We start from the raw sequence: 19,376 nt of genomic DNA, 5'->3' as shown, positions 1-19,376 counted from the left end.
TTATTCCACAACCTCACTCAAAAAACAAGGAACCCAGAAGAGTAGCACACTTGAGCCCGAACATCATACCTACCAAATTTTCAAAGTGATGTGAGAAGTTAGCAGCTTAGCCCCTGTTAAAGTTAATGGGAGTTGTGCTGGTAAAATCCCCACAGCTTTTGAAAATAAAGTAGAATGGAGGCAGAGGTATATTGCATTCGCCATTATACCATCTGCGTGTCATGTCACAACAAGCTGTCCCCAACGTAGGGTGGTCAAATGAATTCCTCAGTACTAGACTCCAGTGGCTTGTAACTCTCTCATCGCTTGTCCAAAATTCATCCTCTATCTGCCTGAACAGCGGCACCTTACACAGTGCCCTGAAAGGACAAAGTACCTTTCTTTGCAAATGCCCAACTACACCTCGACCACCACAGACCTTGTATGAATTGCCCAGTCCAGAGGTCAGAGGCCAATTATCCAGCATAACTGCACTTCTTGGAACAAGATTTTCCACACTCTCCCGCTACCAAACAGAGTTTCAAAGCAATGTAACTATTAACTACTAAGTCACAGCCCATGCAGCTACCCGGCATATTCACAGCGCTAGAACCCATGTCATTCACTCAGAACCCTCCGCCATCAAGATGTATTTTCACACGTCTGAAAAAGAGCATTCAGAATTCCCAGTCAGAGATTACGTAGTAGTGCCTGGGTTTCTGATCAAACAGAGGCCATCACGTAAAAACCTCTCTGTACACCTCTTCAGCCCTGAAGGGCAGTGCAGACAACCTGGCAACCATTTAAAGAGAGTGCTCGTCCTAGTCAATAATGCTTAGCATGCATACAGCATTAACTAATTAAACCAATTAAATATCTGCCCCTTTATTAATATGTTAAGTGACTTGTCCAAGGCCACTTTAGCAAGTCAGTGGTGTAGCAAGATTGAAACTCTGTTGTCCTAGACCCATCCTGTGCTAATCAGCTCAATTTTCTGTATGTCCCTGAAAAGCCCCACCTCAGAGAAGGGGTTAACCCTCTAGCACTTAGAACCACGAATATGTTTTCCTAATCCCACTTTATTTTGCATTTACCATGGAAATCAAACTTTTCACATCTCCTCACAAAGCTGAAAGTTTAAAATCATATGTTTGTTCCTTAAAATTTATTATCTTCCCTCCCCACCAACCCCATGATTAGAATGTACTAAAAATATGTAATCACTGAAAACACCAGGAAATACCAGATTCAAAAATACAAGCAGGCTAACGTCAGGGACAGGAACCAAGGGACACAGTGGACATAGTGAGAGCAAGAAGAGGATTTCCTTCTATAAAGTCACGCCGTCAGAACTGAGTACATAACAGTCAAAATATAACGATGGCTAAAACACAGAGCACAAGCTCTGACACTCCACTAGGCATCCCACACTGAGAAAAATGCAACATTTCCTTGTTTTTATCCATTCTAATCCTTCCCAGTTTCTTTTCACTTCTAGCCCGTCATTCCAAATCTGTAAATTAGAACAGCTCTTCTTGTTCACGCAAGAAAGGAAATTTACATTTAATTAGGTCCTTTTATTTGAATACCAAACTGTTTTATAATTTTTAATATATTAGAGGAACTCACAAATGGTTTCATCTGCTATAGGAACATAGCTACCACTGGGGTGGAACTTGGAAGCTGTTAATGACATATAGCAATATAAACAACGATAAAAAGAAGAATAGTATCATTTAAACTTCAGGGAGTAGGGGAATTGTAGGTTGGCAGAACATAGTTATCTAAATTAGAATCTGGCTAAGACACTGACTGGGTTTACAACTCCTACTCTTGGCAAAAAGTGTAACAGTCTTTAATGGCCACAAGTGGCCAGGATCTCAGTTTTGACCAATCTGATACTGCATTCCCCAGTTCATGGACTCTTCCACCATGAGTAGTCAATGGCAGAAAGAGCCAGTTTTACCATGGCCGTAAGTGAAACCCAGCTCCATTAATGTTAGGTCATTGATATCTAGCCAGTTTGCTGACGTTACTGAAGATGCACCTGGTTACATCAGCAGCAGATTTGGCCCAAAAGTCTGAAAATGACAGCAAAAGAAAGATGACAGTTTCTAGGAATTTTCATGTTGGTTTCCTCCCCCAGTCTCTTTATACTGTGAAAGTACAGACGCTAATTCTGGACAAGAGGTTGATGGCCTAGTAAAAGCCAGTGTGAGGCGAACTTACTTCAGGAGAGAAAATAACTTTCCTCATAGGTAAAATGTTAGATTAGGGACAGATTTTTAACCCCTTCTTCACACTTCTCAACAACAATGACCTCACTGATGTGTCTGACTCATGTGAACAGACCTGATAACTGCAATGGGACTAGTCAAGTGAGTAAAGGGTTCAAAGTCTGCCCCTTAATAAGAATTATTAATAAAAAGCCAATTTATTGACTTCATTCCCCTAACTGGACTACCATGACACTTGTCAAAGTATTAACCACATCTTATAAACAGGCCTAAGCTTGACCTTGAAATTATATGCATGTAATAGCTTTCTGCCAATGCACACTGGCTACTGCATGGCTGTTAACAAGTCTGGGAAGGCAGCATTAAAGAAAACTGGATGGATTTTTCACAGCATGGGAAAAGGTTTGGTCTTTGCAGCATTCCTTTAAATGGTTAAAGCAACAGGATTAAACCACGACTCAGGAGCATTTCTCGCACACAGAGGCACACGTCATGGAAATACTCAAGTAACCACATTTCTCTTTACAGCTTTTCAGCTCTAGTTACTGAACATTTCTGGACTCGCAATTTATACCTTTGCTACTCGTTTTATAAAGTGATTATTGGAGCAGTCGGTAATAAATTGCAACAGATTTTGCCCCCCCCCCTTCTTTTTTATGGAGGTCTCTTTTACAGATCTCACTCCCAGGACCAGCAACATTAACAATTTAAAAAAACCACATGAACAATAATAAATGGGGCGGAGGAGTATGGGTCTGTCACTGTTTTTTTTTGTGCCTTTAGTTACCTTGCCCCAAGCCCCAATTTCTGTGCAATCACTTCATATTGAAAATTCAACCCTCCATGCACACTCAACAATGCAGCCATGCCCCCACCCCACCCCTCAGCCAATTGCTCATAGGGGTTTTGCACTTTCCTTCCCCTAATCTCTGGGGAGCGGGAAAGCTGCCCTTCTATCACTCTCCATCCCCTGCCCGTCTCTCTCCTCAGGCTCCTAGATCCTCCCCTGTTCACACCCTCCTGACAATCTCCCACCCTGTCCTGCCCCAACGTCCTTCCAGGCTTCCCCACAGTCTCCTGCCCAACTGCAGCCTCCTGCTCTTTCCCCTCAACGTTTTCCCATCCTGCCCTGATTCAAAGTCCTTTGCATTCTCCCTCTCATCCCTGCCACATTCCTCCATCCTAACAGCCTCCCTGCCTTCTCACTTTCTCCTGCCTGGGACATACAGGTTGAGTAATTTCAGGTTTCAGAGTAGCAGCCGTGTTAGTCTGTATTCATAAAAAGAAAAGGAGTACTTGTGGCACCTTAGAGACTAACAGGCAGCCAGCTTTACGGAGGGCAGCCCGGCTTTGATCCCACTTGGAGACCCAAAGGGAAGTGGCAGCCATTTATATATTATAAAGGGCAAAAAGCTATGAAAAAACCCAGCTTTTTCCAGACAATCATGGGGAGCTTTAAAAACTCCAACCTGTAATCGTGGTTCTCAATAATATCATGACAGCTGGCAACTCGGTATCACCTGCAGCTCTGAGAAAACTATAAAGTCAGTCCAGCAAATTAGTCAACTCACAAGTTTTGTCCCTCCCCTTCCAATTGCCTCTCTCTATGGGACAGGCTTTGCTAACTAGCTATTAAAATAAACCACATCAGACAAACTGTCCTAGAAAACAGCACTCTCCTATCTCACTCACTCTCCTTCTCCTATTACAATTAGAGCAAGTGCCAGGTGCCAATCAGTTTCCAGTGCACCATGCTGGGGGGTTACACAAACTCACTAACAACAAATGTAATTAAAATAAAAGTCTAATTATAAACTCTTTGGGGCAGGAACCATCTTTTTGTTCTGTGTTTGTACAGTACCTAGCACAATGAGACCCTGGCCTTATACGCACTACCACAATACAAATAACAAATAATTTTGAGCACCAGTGTTTAAAAGATACCTGCTTGCCCCTCCCAAATGGCATCTGCGAAGTCAATGGTGAGATACCGATGATCTGCTGGACCCCATTTCTACCCCATAGCTCCTTAAAAACAAGATTCTGAGACTCCATAGTTGTGTGCTGTAGCTCCCACTCCCTAGGAGCGTCTTTGAGCACATCTATAGAACATTGGGTGCACACTTTAGGGCTCATCTACATGCGGAAACTTTAAGAAGAGTGTCCACCTGTGGAGTTATACGGGTACAATTATACTAGAATACTTGTACCAGCAAATTTCCCCATGTACACAACCCCTTCCTAAACCAAAATTTTTAAAGCCCCCCAGGGGAATAATTTTAATGGGAATTGAGCATCCAAATGCCCTAAACCGTTTTGAAAGTTTCAGCCTTTAAGACCCATCCCCACATACTCTTTGTTCAGTATTAAACCCAGGGAAGGATTCTTTGGAGGAAATCTCTTTTCAGATTGTTTCAGGTACCTGGTCAGGAATCTGGAGAGGAAGTCCTCAGAAGACTATATCCTCCTCCTCCACGAGTATACAAATAGGAAAGAGAGGGAGGTGTAGGAATCCTCAGAGACAACATCTGAGAGACTATTCACACCATACAACTTGTAAAGAAGTTCAACTACAGCTAGTCAGCTGTGAACTTCAAAGCCTTAGGATGGAGTGAGGACATGAGTGCCATGCATTCCCACTCGCTAATTAAATACAAACCTACTATGGTGGCTGCGTAGAAGAGATGTGCAGGAAACTGACACCTACATTAGACCTTCTGGGCCAGCTCCCACCACTTGTGTTCAGTGTGCTGAACAAACATGCAACATGGAGGGATAGCTCAGTGGTTTGAGCATTGGCCTGCTAAACCCAGGGTTGTGAGTTCAATCCTTGAGCGGGCCATTTAGGGATCTGGGGCAAAAGTTGGGGATTGGTCCTGCTTTAAGCAGGGGGTTGGACTAGATGACCTCCTGAGGTCCCTTCCAACCCTGATATTCTAGGATTCTATGTGTGTGTGTGTTGTGACTTTTTAGAGATCTAGACCAGCACTTCTAGTAATCTCTTAGTGCTCCCTATTCAGCCCCTACTAGACACTCATATGCAGGGAAAAATCACCTGGGTTAACAGCTCTTGAATGTCAAGAATGAGAGAGAGAGAGAGAGAGAGTCTTGCCCCTCAGGGCTCTGCCAGAGCAGCGCAATAACCACATTGGGCAGGCCCTTGATACAACTGCCAATCTCAATGTCATAAGCACTATGGGCCAGATTTTCAAGAGAGCTCAGCACCCAAGAAGCTGAGGCTGTTTAAAAATCTGGCCAGTTATTTTGATGCTTAAATGGGGACTAAGTTATTCTGAAAGTTCGGATCAGCAATTCACTATGTTTCATAAAATCACAAGAGGACTGTGTGATGCATTTTCTCGGAGGGGATAGCAGGCAGTTTAACACACTAGTTTTCTGACATAGCAACATTTGCACTGAATCCCAACACTGTCCTCCTCAGAAAGCACCAAGAAAGGTCCTTTTTTTTGGTGTGTGCTTTAGATACAATTCTTAAATCTTTCCCACCATCATCATCCTCTACCTATTTTGAAAATATTTTAAAGAGCTGATTTTTCCGGAGTTGCTGAGTTCCTCCAGATCTTGCTGACTTCAAATGGAGCTGTAAGCACTCAGTACTGCTGGGAAAAAATCATACCCTGAGGCCTGATGCAAAGCACATGAACTCCTAGTGACCTCAACCGGGGCTTTGGTTTGGGCATTTGAATGAACCTGACCTTGTTAACGCATTGTTCATATTGGTGTTTCTGGAACGGTAGATGTGCTATAAAAGGCCCAAAACAGCAGCCAGTTTACTATAGAAAGGATCCTGCTTAGCATTTCAGAGCCTGAAGAACATTTCTAAGCCATGACAAGGGTTAACCCCGACTGAATTCTATTTGTTCGTGTTGGCTGTGGGGAAAATGTTGCCTTCTCCCGGATGTCTACTTTATAACCAGGGTTATCCAATATATCCCATTGTTAGAACCTAATAAGTGAAAGCATCTTTGTGTTATGGCTAGAACATAAAACACAGGAAAACGTCTGATCGCTTACAAGTCAAATGGATGTTACAGGCTTGTTTTATGAAATTTGTAGATGTTCAGTTCAGCTCCCATCATTAGACACCAGTGCAGCAAAGGGGAAAAAAACAGTTGTTTGGAAAGAGCGCTTGTGGATAACAGGTGCAGCCAAATAATACAAGTACATGCTGTATGTATTGTAACAGGGTCGGGCCAGATGGCTATAGGAGAGTAACAGAAGGCAGATATATTAGCCCCAGGCTAAGTAGGTCCCTTTTCCCTGGGTAAGATAACAGGGAAGGTTCCAGAACAATCAGGAACCTTCTGGAGACAATTAAGACAGGCTGATTAGAACACCTGCAGCCAATCAAGAAGCTGCTAGAATCAATTAAGGCTAATCAGAGCACCTGGGTTTTAAAAAGGCACTTACTTCAGTTTGTGGTGTGCGCGTGAGGAGCTGGCAGCAAGAGGCACGAGGAGCTGAGAGTGAGAACGCGGACTGTTTGAGGACTGAGGTGTACAAACATTATCAGACGCCAGGAGGAAGGTCCTATGGTGAGGATAAAGAGGAGGCCATGGGGAAGTAGCCCAGGGAGTTGTAGCTGTCACACAGCTGTTCCAGGAGGCACTCTAAACAGCTGCATTCCACAGGGCCCTGGGCTGGAACCTGGAGTAGAGGGCAGGCCTGGGTTGCCCCCAAATCCTCCCAACTCCTGGTCAGACACAGGAGGAGTCGACCTGGACTGTGAATTCAGAAAACCGCCAAGCTGAGGGCTGCTGTGAAGCTCCAAGGCAAGCAAATCCACCAATAAAGCACAAAACCCACCAAGGTAGAGCAGGAACTTTGTCACAGTAGCCAAAAACAGTATTTCAATGCCAGACCACTTATGCCATTATACCAGTGACTTGTAAAATAAGCCTTGCAATTTATTATACCCAGGTTAGAACCATTTTCGCAGCATTTCGTCCCCCTAACAATTCTGCTTGCTAACATAGCTTCAGACCATGGTCCAGCACAATCTTGCCTGCATAAAATTCTGGAGCACATATGTGGTTTGCAGCTTCTTAAAGATGTGTTGCCATCAAGATTAGAGTCAAGCTGGATAATTCTTCCCTCCTATCAGAATCCTCATAGGAATTCTGAGTGTAGCGAACAAGGCGCTGATCCTGCAAAGGGACTCCAATCAGCGTACAGCCCCATTGCAATATCAGGACAAGGTTTATACATAGAGAGGTTTACAAAGAGTCACCGGACATAACAGCTCCCACACCCACCCTCTGCCTCCTGAGGATATTTGTGTCTTTTCAAATTGTATATTAAGGCACAGTCAAGTGGCCCAATCACTTCAAAAGGATGAAACTAGCTAACAGGGATATGCTGGCGCCATAAATTTCTTGACTCAGATACAAATATCCTTAAAATCGGGGATGTTCAGACGGTAGATATTTGGTTCAATCCCACCTCTATCAGACACAGATCTTGCTGAAGAAAGCTCAGTAGCAGTTGGGGTGGAGTAATTTTAATGGAAATGAAATTTCCTTTTGCAGGAAAAAAAAAGTATTTTAATGAATTTTTACAGTTTTGGGATGGAAAAAAACAAACCCAATATTATTAAAACCAAAAATGGTTTTCAAAAACCTTCAATTTTGCACTGAAAAACCTAACCCTTTTTGTGGGAAATTTTTAATGACCGTTTACATTCTATAAATTTCCCTCCAAAAATCACTGGTGTTTTTTAAACAAGTTCTAGAGAGAACTTTTGGGAGAGTCACTAAAAACACAACTCACTTGCCTAAAATGGAATCTATCAAATTGAAGTGATTAAAAAAATAAACCAAACCAAACCATCTTTAATAAAAGTAAGAGTAAGCAGACATGCAGTTGTTTGGAGACACCAGAGTAAAAATTACTAGAAGTAGGCGGGAAACATGTTGAACAATTGGTTCAAGGTGCAACATTAATATAGACAATCTCTCACATAATAAAGACTTAAGGTCATTACACGGGAATTTATTGTTTTGTTATGGATACTTTACATGACCTATGCAAATAATGCAGTTGTGCGGAGCATTGCAATATAATCCATTTATCCCCCAAACTCTGTTTCTATAAGTATTCAGTTTACCTGCAGATGACATCACCACATTGTTGTACGCAAATTTCTTACTTTGTAACTGACTTGCTTGACTCTTCCATCAATAATTTCAAAGTGTTTTTGCAAACATTAATGAATTAATACATCACCAGAGTGCTGAGAGGCACTCTTGTCTGTAAAGTGGCGAAACTGAGGGACAGAACAGGGAAATGATTTGCCAACCCAACAGGTCAGTCATAGAGCTGGGATTAGAATGCTGATCTCTTGACATCTCACCCTGTGCTTTAACCACTATATCATACTTCTCTCTCCAATTATGATGGAGTTGCAATCACCACAGCTGACCCAGCAAGTAAGTTCATTCTAGTTCTGATTCTAGAACTCTAACTGAAGAAGTGGGTTCAGATCCACAGATCTGAAGGTGAAAAACACTCATCATATTGTACCTAATGCACACAGCCCTCAGCATTTCAGATCCAACAGGCTGAAGTTTATTAAAGTTCGATTTTGCTTCACCGGGATAAGTGTAAACATTCTTTTGAGAAATGGCCCTGTACAAAGTGATTTGCTGAACCTGGGCTAAGTTTACCAACCCCTCCTCAGAGTTACAGGAAATAATGGTTTCAAACCACGATGGGTTAAGAAACCAAATTCTCAAAGCAAAACAGCCATAAATGTTGGGATGTGCATAAACTGGCTCAGAGTCACAAAGGTGTCAGCAAACCCAGTCTGAGTTTAGAAGGCACCCCAAGACCTGGAGAGTGCCACATGGTCTGGCATTTTATCAAAAATATTTTGTACAGCTCTCTTCATGAGGTCTCAAGACAAGCAGATTTTCATAAAAAATAGGTGCAGTTTTACTGGGCAACACTGAGCTACTAATGTAAATTAACAAAGTAAGTATGGGGAAGAACAGCCAACAGCAGAAGAAAAATTAACACTAGTAACTCCACACACCCACAGATCCTACATGCACAAATGGCTATTTACAATAATGCAACTAATTACTTCTTTCCTAATTCGTATAGTATATGTTAAAATGCTGCAGCACTGAGACAGAAATGAGAGAGTTTAAGTTTTCTGAGGTTAGCCTCTTCACAAATATTTTTTCTGAAAACATAAACCAAGACAGGTATTATCAAGTGGAAAAAAATCAAAACCTGGATTTTCTGTTGCCCGATTAGAGGAATAGAGTTTAGTATCTACGCAGATTTTCAGGCACTCAAGATGTTTTAATGCATTGGCATTTCTCCTGAGGGAAGAGATTGGGGGGGGGGAGGGGGCATGTTTATGAATCAGACTGTTCAGCGTGTGCTTTGGGGGTGGAAAAGGTGGGCGATGCACAGAGGAATGGAGAGCAGAGTTGGATGAGTCAGAAAATGAAAAAAAATGGTGCTTTTCCTCTTCCTACTAGCATCTCAGGAAGCTAAATATTTTAGAGTGATACAGAATCTCTTACTGTCGAGAGAGAGTCTGAATGTAACCTTGGCTGGTTAGTAATTGCCTATAATTAAATATGTTAGCAAATATATATAACGTAGGCTATATTATATATAACACACACATGCACACTCAACTATATGATGTTAGAAAGAAAATAAAATGAGTTCATCTAAAAGTCAAGTGCATCGTGCCACTGCTTCTTACAAACTTAACCTCTGTGTCAATCTGTTTTGTTTTCTTAACAGCTCAAAGCTGTGCTGATGTTCGAACAGCATAAAACCAATACAAGTTCATCACACAACCCTATCCATAAATGCATGAATATCAACAGAACAGTGATGTTCTCACAATACCATGCCCCTCTATTTCAAGCCTTGGTTCCGATGGGTATGTTTCCTCTGTCATCTTTCTCCCCTCTTAGTCCCCAAGAAGCAGGATCTGGCACACTTCGCCACCATCACCATTTCAAACACTAAGCAGAATTCCTCTTTCCAAACAAAACCCAGAGTTAGAAAAATCAAATTATAAAGATAAATCCCAACTCATTAATATGAAAACTTCTTTGGACCACTATAGAGCTATGGTCATGCTTAAGAGTAATATTGTTAGTAATAAATAAGCTTGGAAGGTTAAGATTGTTGTCACTAAATGTCAGTAAACACTGATTTCACCATACACACAGACAAAACGAGGGGAAAAAACTTCCATTGATGATCACTGAAATTTACATGTAGACAAAGAAAGAAAAATACTGATATTTATTTTGTGTATTTTGATATGTGATGTCAACAGTGTGTGTTTTAACATTACAAAGCTTTAATTTTTTGAATCTCAATGTCCACTGTCATTAATTATTGCTTGAGCTTTCTTCCCCATAATAATTTCCTACAACTGCAAAAATTTACATTGATAAAAATTGAAAAAAATGCTTAAAACTCATAATTTTGTGCAGCTGTGAAAACTGCAATTGATAACCGTGAACATTGACTTGCCCTGTTGAAATTAAAAATCAAATTCTGCCAAGGCTAGTAATAAAGCCTTTTGCTGAAGTGTGCCAGGGTTTAGAAAATTCAGGCGTAGATTTCGGCATGCATCCATTGGACGATTCCAGTAAAGAAGCTGATGAATAAAACCACAGGGATGACCCAGAGAAAGAGTCTGAACAAGCAGGTTTATTTATTTCAAATTAAAAGTTGATGAAATAATGATTTTCCCATTTGCCAGAGGGACTCCTGCATCCCAACGAAATCATTTATACTAAACACATTAGGGCCCCATCCTGCAAACATTCAAGTACATATGTGACTACACTCACACCCCACTGAAGTCAACGACTAATGATGGGAGCAAAATTATGCATATGCCTAAGAGTTTGCAGGACCAAGCCCTAAATTTGTGCCTATTTTCAAATAGGAAAACTATTTAGATTAAAAAATAACATTAATCTTCCTAAACAAACAGTTGTTTGGGGCCTGACTGTCCATCATGTAACTCCACTATAATTAACTAAGTTACGTCAATACAATAGAGTAGCGAAGGGGTGTATCAGGCCTTTGGTTTTAAACCTGGAAAGATGGCAAGAAATATTTTTGCATTTCTATCACATTCCATACCGTGCATTCTAGAAACACTAGCTCATTATAATAGATTTGCATTTTTTTTAAAAGAACCTGTGGTTTAAAAGCAATGGCGGAAGGAGTAGGGAATTATCTGGACCAGACAAGTGGAAACACTGCCAAGTATTCATTTGTTAAGATTTTGTTTGCAGATTCCCAAGCACTTTTACAACTGCAATGGTGAGATCTGCATCTTTTGTAGGTTGCTTTGCAGAAAAAACAACGATGATATTATGAAACAAGAACACAACCCCCTTCCCTTTTTTAAAAAACAAAAAGGCCTGATAAATCCATATCTTACAGTTTTGCTGCCACGCCACTAATTGTAGATATTTAATACACAGGTCCTCTCTCCATTTCTTCCTACAAGTTTAAATGTGAGGACTGGAATTAAAAAAGCAATTTTATGCTAAAGAAGGATATTATTATTAAACATAAAATGCAACCACCATTGATAGCGCTTTAGATTTAAATGTTTGGGCTCAGCTACAGATGTTATGGCTCTGAAAAGCCTCAGCAGCACAACAATATACCTATAGAGGGAGAAAAACAAGAAAACAGGACTATAATGTTTATTAGAAGGTTCTTTATCAGATGGATTATGTAGCTATAGTTTAGATCACGATACACAACAAAACTGGCGGTTTGATTTCAGGTTTAGAAGGAAGCAAAGGATATGAAACAGGGGGATGAGAAAGTGAAACCAGCAAGGGTAAAGGAGGGTTGCTCTTGCAATTAAAGCATCAAAACGGGAGTCAGGAAAGCCAAGCTCTGCTCCCCCACCACCATGAAAAAAAAAACCCTGCCTTGCTATGCAACCTTATGCAAGTCCCTTAACCTCCCCATGCTTCAGTTTCCCTCCATCTGTAACATGTAACACAGGGATGTGGCGAGCTATATTGGTGTTTGCAACACACTTTGAGAGCCGCAGGTGCAAGATGCTGCTGAAGGGCTACTTTAAAGTGATTTTATATATTACCCTCCACAGAGCCACTCACCTTGGCCCCGATTTAGGAGAGCCCTTCAGCCTATGCTCAACTTTAAGCACAGGCTTAAGGCCCATCAACTTCACTGGGACTTAAACACGTGATTAAAATAAAGCAAGCGCTTACGTGCTTTCCTGCATCAGGCAGTAAAACAACAGGTGTGGTAATATTGCAGCGGAGCAGTGCTTCAGCCCACATGGAGCAGGCTCTGTAGTGTTTGCAAAGCATCCCAGGGGCTTGGGTACAGCTCCCCTGCCCCGACTCCCTGGCTCTCTCCAGCAAGGCAGCACAGGGGTATGCCCCTTCATTGTGACAACTCGTCTGGAAGGAGGTTGGGGCATCATTAGTCTCCCCTTTCTGCCACAATCAGTTCCTGATAGGTGCACGTGATCTGGGTCTCTCCCTCTCACCTCAAACTGCTCTGCACAGATGCTGCATTGGTGGCATAGAAGATAAAGATTCTGGCTGCTGACCACTGGGATAACACAAATCCTCTTCACCCTAGTTAATTCCGATGTTAATATCCAACTTCTCCATGTTAGGTAACATGACAATTTATCAAATCAAACCCTACATGTAAAATTATTATCCTAGGACGACTTCTCCAGTTATACCAGGCCCAACACTTTCAAATCTGGGTTCCTAAAGTTAACTTCCTACATCCATTCTGAGGCACCGTAACTAAAAGTGGCCTGTGGGATTTGTGAGTGGTCAGCACCTCTGAATAAAAGTATCCTGATCTTTTTCAGATGGTCTAAAAACATGGATTAAGTAGCCTAACGTAAGACATCTAGGTTTGAAAATTTTGGCCCAAATTTTTAACAATACAAGTTTTACAGGGTGCCCTCCTGCATAACTTTTTAAATATGCCTTTCTGGTAATAGCTTGTGAGATCCATCAGTAAGATATGAGTACTGGAAATAACAAGTCCAGGCACATCTAAGGGTTCCACAAATGATCACAAACTTCAGTTTCACTTTTATGGTTGCCTTGTCATCTTTACAGCTTCTCAGCACTTGTGCCTCACATTACAACTCACTGTTTGCATAATGAATAGTGCCCTGGGTTAAGATTTTCAGCAATAGAATATTGCCCAAGGAGCCAAAAATGTACTGGGTGTCAAAGAGTGCTCACAGCCTTCTGCTTCTGACAGAAACACAATCAAGGCAGGTCGCCTATCTAAAGGGCAATATTAAATAGCTATTGCTTGATAGAATTAATGAAATCCAAGGACCACTTAATACTCTGCCTGTTCTCTTAGCTTATAAATCTTGCTCTTTATCAGCCTCTTTTACTTTTGGAAGCACAGCACCCCTGGGCACCTACAATGCTGTGCATTGGGACCCCAAAGTGGATCATGACCCTATTTTAATGGGATTGCCAAGGCTGGTATTAGACTTACTGGGGCACAGGGCTGAAGCCGAAGCCCCACTGCCTAGGGCCAAAGCCAAAGGCTTCAGCCCTTGTCAGCGGTGCTAATGTTACATGCCCCCGCCCAAGGCAGAAGTCCTTGGGCAGCTCTAGCCCCCGACCACCCAGGTGTGACAGGGCTTGGGCGGGCTAAGGGTTTCGGTCCCCCCCTCCTCCTGGGTCATGTAGTAATTTTTGTTGTCATAAAGGGTCACAGTGCAATGAAGTTTGAGAACCACTGCTCTATTGCCTGAACCAAAGTCATATTTATTGACTTAAGTAGGCTCTCATTAACATCAGTGAACTTTGGATCAGGCCACTCCTGCCAAATCAGTACCGCAAGAGGGTAAAATTATCATAGAACCCAGGTATTTTTCTCACTCAGTACTGAAGGACATTTTAATATATTCCCACATGTGTCCATGTGAATGCACAGAACGGTTTGGCAAGACATGGTAAGCGGCAATTATTTACAATTACTTGTCAGATTTTCAAGGAGTAAGACGAATTTCCATGAAAATAGGAAGACAGTATCTAGATCCAGAGCCAGTGGAGTTCCTTATTTCCTGCTGAATAAAGTGTGCTTCAAGTGCTATTCCGCACTCAACACCTAAGGATGCTCCTGAAGTCGATGGTAATTCTCCTTTACATGAATGGTTCCCCCAACCATTATCCCCACAACACTCTAACAGAGACAAATCCTCAAATTCATTGATTGCAATGAGATTTCTGCAGATTATTGAGCAGGAAGGACTTCAGGATTTAACCCTAAATGATTTGATTTAATCGAAGGAAAGCAAATTGCCAAACAACTCAAGTTCTGACTTTGACAATTAAATAGATACTTGCAAAACTGGATGGCAATTTTACCAGTGAAACAGGTAACATTGTGTAAACATAGCTGTAAGGATTTGCATATATTCCATGCGTATTTTTTTTTATAAAGGGAAATAAAGATGCAATGGGGCAACACCTATCAGAATTTATTTGGACTGAACTTTCCTTAACCTAGAAACATGAAGATCAGATTAAAGGGTGCTAGAACCAGTGATGTTGGAATGAGGGGTGGGGGGGGGGTGCTACCACAACCCTTGGCTTGAAATGGAAATAACAAACACCAGATACTTGGTTGCCATCAGAAGCCGCTCCCCCTCCCCGCACTATAAAAATTGTTCCAGCACCCCTGGCTAGAACTTAGAAGCAAGAAGAACCAACTCAGATCTGTTGGTGATCTTGAACTCCCGTTGTATTGAAGAAACTAAAATAAGACCCTTGAAATCGGTAGGCCAAATTTACTCCTAGTGTAACTCCACTGAAATTGATAACATTACATCAAGGATAAATGTGGACTAAGTTCTTCCGCCACACACAAGATCCTCAGCTGGCAAACAACGCCTTAGCTCCCTTAGAGACAATGGACCTACACCAGTACTGCTCTAGCCCTATATTTATAATTCAAACAACCTGAATAGATTCTTATCATGAGAAGTCAGTTAGAAATGGCTTCTTCCTCCCAAGCCCAAATCAACTGCAAAAGCATCAAGAGTGGGCTTTCCAAGGTGTGAATCTAGCAGAGCAGAACTCCCTTGTCTGCATTCACTAACAGTTTTTCTGAGTGTTTTTTTTTCTTTTTTGACAGAAACATAAAAAACCTGCCAATGTTCAAAAACTGTCTTTCAAATTTAGTCCGATTTACAGCATAACCCATCCACACCCTACTTGCCATATCCCCACCACTAGAGTCTCTCCATCATCCACTGCAACTCCACCCATTGAGAGCTATGTGAAAAGTAACTGACATATGCAAATACTGCTTAGGGAGGAGCCGATCTTCTAGGGAGCCTCCTAAATTAAACAAATATTGATTTGCGTGGATTACACTCTCCTTGCCCTAATGCTCAATAGAGCAACCAATCCTTCCCCATCTCCCAAGCAAGCCTCTCTCTCCCCTTGTCCCGCAAATGACCTGCTTTCCCAGTCCTTACTCTGCTGATCAAGGTGTGTTCATTTTATTTACTGTTTCCATAGGCAATATTTTTACAAAACCAAAAAGCTCTCTCCTTAATCAATGTTTAACAAATAACCAATTCCCAGCCTATCTAATCACACAGGTAACCGGCTCATGCCTTAACCCCAACCCCGACCAGAACCCCAACCCATTCCCCCATTAGCCTAATCATACAGCTGGCCTTTCACTATAAATTACCCCAGTTCTCCATAAACTTCTCTTGAAGGTAACATCCTGTATCCTTTCATCCACACCCATGTCCCTTTAACCTAACAGCCCTCTCCAAATCTCTTAATCCATATATCCCTCACCCTGCTGCCCATTACCGTACACACACAGGTCAAAGCACCTCTCCCCGTTAAATCAGATCCACTTCCACATCTAATAAACATCTTTCCCACCGTACACACCATCCCCATACCTAAAGGTAACCCCCGCACACTCCATGCCCTCAACTTGGCTCCCCATCTCTTGCCTGTATCCCCCCAGAGATACCCCCCAAACCCTCTACCTCCACCCATCCCCCCAGATGCCCCCCAAACCCTCTACCTCCCCTTTTCCCTCACAGGTACCTCATCCCTTCCCCCCAGGTACCCCCAAACCCTCTACCTTCACCCATCCCCTCAGATACCCCCTTCCCCCCCAGATATCCCCCAAACCCTCTACCTCCCCTGTTCCCTCAGGTACCTCGCCCCTCCCCTCCACCTCCCCTTTTCCCTCACAGGTACCTCGCCCCCCCGATATCCCCAAACCCTCTACCTCCCCACCTTTCCCCCCGTATCCCTCCACAGATACCCCCACCTCCTTCCCCCTCTATCCCCAGCCTACAAATGCCCCCGGACCCGCTACTTCCCCCTCAGGCACGCAGGTGCCCCTCCTGCCCGGGCCCCGCGCGCGGCGCAGACTCACCGTTGGGTCCGTACTTCTCCCGGCTCCGGCGGACCTGCTCGGGGCTCAGCCCGCAGCTCTCCCGCACCCCGAAGCGCTGCAGCACCGCGGCCGCCGGCGAGCTGTGCGCGTTCTCCATGCCCCGGGGCCGCCGGGCTGCGCCGAGAGACGGGGCCGGGGGAAAGCCGGGGCGCAGCCGCTGGACTTCGGGCGGGCGGGCGGGGCGTGAGGGTGTTGGGGCAGCAGCTCCTGGAGCCGGGGGGGGGCAGCTGGTCTGAGGGAGCCGGGGGGAGGGGGGGGCAGCAGCTCCTGGAGCCGGGGGGGGGGCAGCTGGTCTGAGGGAGCCGGGGGGAGGGGGGGGCAGCAGCTCCTGGAGCCGGGGGGGGGGCAGCTGGTCTGAGGGAGCCGGGGGGAGGGGGGGGCAGCAGCTCCTGGAGCCGGGGGGGGGGGCAGCTGGTCTGAGGGAGCCGGGGGGGGGGCAGCAGCTCCTGGAGCCGGGGGGGGGCAGCTGGTCTGAGGGAGCCGGGGGGGGCAGCAGCTCCTGGAGCCGGGGGGGGGGCAGCTGGTCTGAGGGAGCCGGGGGGTGGGCAGCTCCTAGGTGTTGGGGGGCAGCTGGTCTGAGGGAGCTGGGGGGGGCAGCAGCTCCTGGGTATTGGGGGAGCTGGGGAGCAGCGGGGGGGACCTGCGTTGCAGCAGCTTCCAGGGGAGAAGTCGAGTCCACTTTAAAGTTCCCCGGGCTCGGTCCTCCCTGCCTCCTGCACGGCACCTTTTCTCCCTCTGCTAGAAGGTGAGCCCGGCCCCGGGTCCGGCTCCGCCTCCTCTCGGCGCAGCCCTGCCCTCCGCCCGGGCTACAGCCTGCGCGCCCCGCAGCTGCCACCGCTCAGCGCCCTGCCCGGCCGCTCGCCCCAAGTCACTCCCCCACGCCGCCAGAGCCGCACGGTGCTGAGCCTGGGGAGCTGCCCCCCCCCGGGTGCTGCCCACGGGCGCCCCCCCCCCCTCCGTCTGCTCGGGGAATGTCTCTTGGCACCGCGTCGCTCCAGGCTAAACAGCTGGGGGTTATTGAGAGTCTCTTTTCCCGCCCCCGCCCCCAGACTGGCTGAGCTTCAACTCCCCACCACCCCCATTCACAAGCTACCTGCCCCCTCCTGATTGGCTCTGCCACTCCCCCACACCTTCCTGGCCTGCCGTGATTGGCGAGGCGAGGCTTTCAAATCTGCATTTTCGAGAGAGAGCTCGTTCGTGGAGGGGATGGGAAAGTGATTGGGGGGGGGGGTTGGTTCTAATGCCTTCGCTTCCTAGCTGAGATCACCTTAGCCCTTGCCTAGCAAAGGGGGGTGGGGGGGGTCTCTGTGAATGCGTGGGCGGTGTAAGCCTTCTGATACATCCACCAGAGATCAGAGCTGTGACAGTTCCTACCTCGAAGCCGCATGGGCAGAGCTATTATGTTGCCTCCAACTTCCCATTTAGAGCACAGCCCTGCTCACTTTTAAATGGACAAAACACTTTTCTTTTAACATGACAAATTCCTTTTCAACGAGGGTGGGGGATCCCTCTCCCACCCTCCCCCTCCACGAAAGAACTAGCCCTTCACTTGTGGTTGAAGCTATGTAGCACAGCCAGAGGAGGAAACCTCATATGCTCCAATAAATTGGTTAGTCTCTAAGGTGCCACAAGCCCTCCTTTTCTTTTTGCGGATACAGACGAACACGGCTGCTACTCTGAAACCTGACCTTGTTAAGTCACTGACCCCAGCTGGGGTAAGCAGACTGCAGAAGAGGGCAGCTATCAATGGAGGGGGGTAGCAGCAGGCACACAGGATGGAGCTGTACCCTTTCAGAACTATGCACCGAAGTCTTCGTTATTTCAGTGTAGGATTTTCAAAAGCAGTCAGCATTGTCCTTACGCAGCTGCCAGTGCCCTCGATAGAAGCAAAGTAGGACTAAGATGGAGTGCTTGTGAAAATCCTACCTTCTGGATCCATAGTTACCAGATGCATCACAAGAAGCCTTCTGGGGAAGGAATTGTTTAGTGACGGCCTCAGGGCTGTAAAGGCTTATGTACCTGTAACTTCACAACTCCACTGAACTCAAGGGAACTAGTGCCAGTTAAGCCTACCGATTAAGTCTTTGCAGGATAAAAACTGATCAGTTCAGTAGTCTGCACATCAGCTTGGTGTAAATGCAGCAGCAAATAAAATCTGCATAGAATAAAATTGATTGTTACATATAAGCCTTAATACAAGTGCTTAGCAGATTATATGTCCCATTACAAGGGCTCAGTGAACATAGATCATAAAATGGCAGCTGGAGATAAGACAAGGAAGGTGTGGTAAAGAGTAGCAGCAAAAGCCAGGAAGAATTAAGGCCTGAACCTGCACACTTGCAATTCCCACTGAAGTCAGTGAATTAGGGGTTAGATTTAAGTCAACAGGAGTTGAGTACAGCACCACACAAGCTATGGGCTTTATAGAGCTAATACAGTAAGGATCTTGATCTCAGGAAGGTGCTGAGGATTGACAACTGCCAAGGGTGACTGAAGAACCCAACTGTAATGGTAGATGATTGTTACTTTTCTCAGCATCAGGCCATACGAAGAAGATATAACTGAATATAATAAAGAGAGAGAGTGGGAAGCATAGAATAGAAGGGGGAAGCCTAGAGAATTACTTTTAATAAGAAAAAAGAAAAGGAGTACTTGTGGCACTTTAGAGAC

The 19,376-nt window shown here is 44.6% G+C and overlaps 1 protein-coding gene across 4 annotated transcripts in view; it reads right to left on the bottom strand.

Moving 5' to 3' along the window:
* The window catches only part of ATP2A3 (ATPase sarcoplasmic/endoplasmic reticulum Ca2+ transporting 3), a 158,914-nt gene that overhangs the window by 119,453 nt on the left and 20,085 nt on the right, over positions 1-19,376 (bottom strand). For 3 of the 4 annotated variants that reach the window (XM_073315798.2, XM_073315800.2, XM_073315799.2), the window contains exon 1: positions 16,686-16,954. The exons of the other annotated variant lie outside the window; for it this stretch is intronic. In XM_073315798.2, the coding sequence (XP_073171899.1) occupies positions 16,686-16,803 (118 nt within the window). In that variant the 5' untranslated portion in view covers positions 16,804-16,954. Of the gene's footprint in view, positions 1-16,685; positions 16,955-19,376 lie in introns of those variants that run through there. 4 annotated transcript variants of the gene reach the window in all.

The sequence above is a fragment of the Lepidochelys kempii genome, chromosome 17 (assembly GCF_965140285.1).
Source record: "Lepidochelys kempii isolate rLepKem1 chromosome 17, rLepKem1.hap1, whole genome shotgun sequence".
Taxonomy (NCBI): Eukaryota; Metazoa; Chordata; order Testudines; family Cheloniidae; genus Lepidochelys; species Lepidochelys kempii.
The sequence above is the reverse complement of the archived record's forward strand: the minus strand, read 5'-3'. Positions and strand labels throughout refer to the sequence as shown.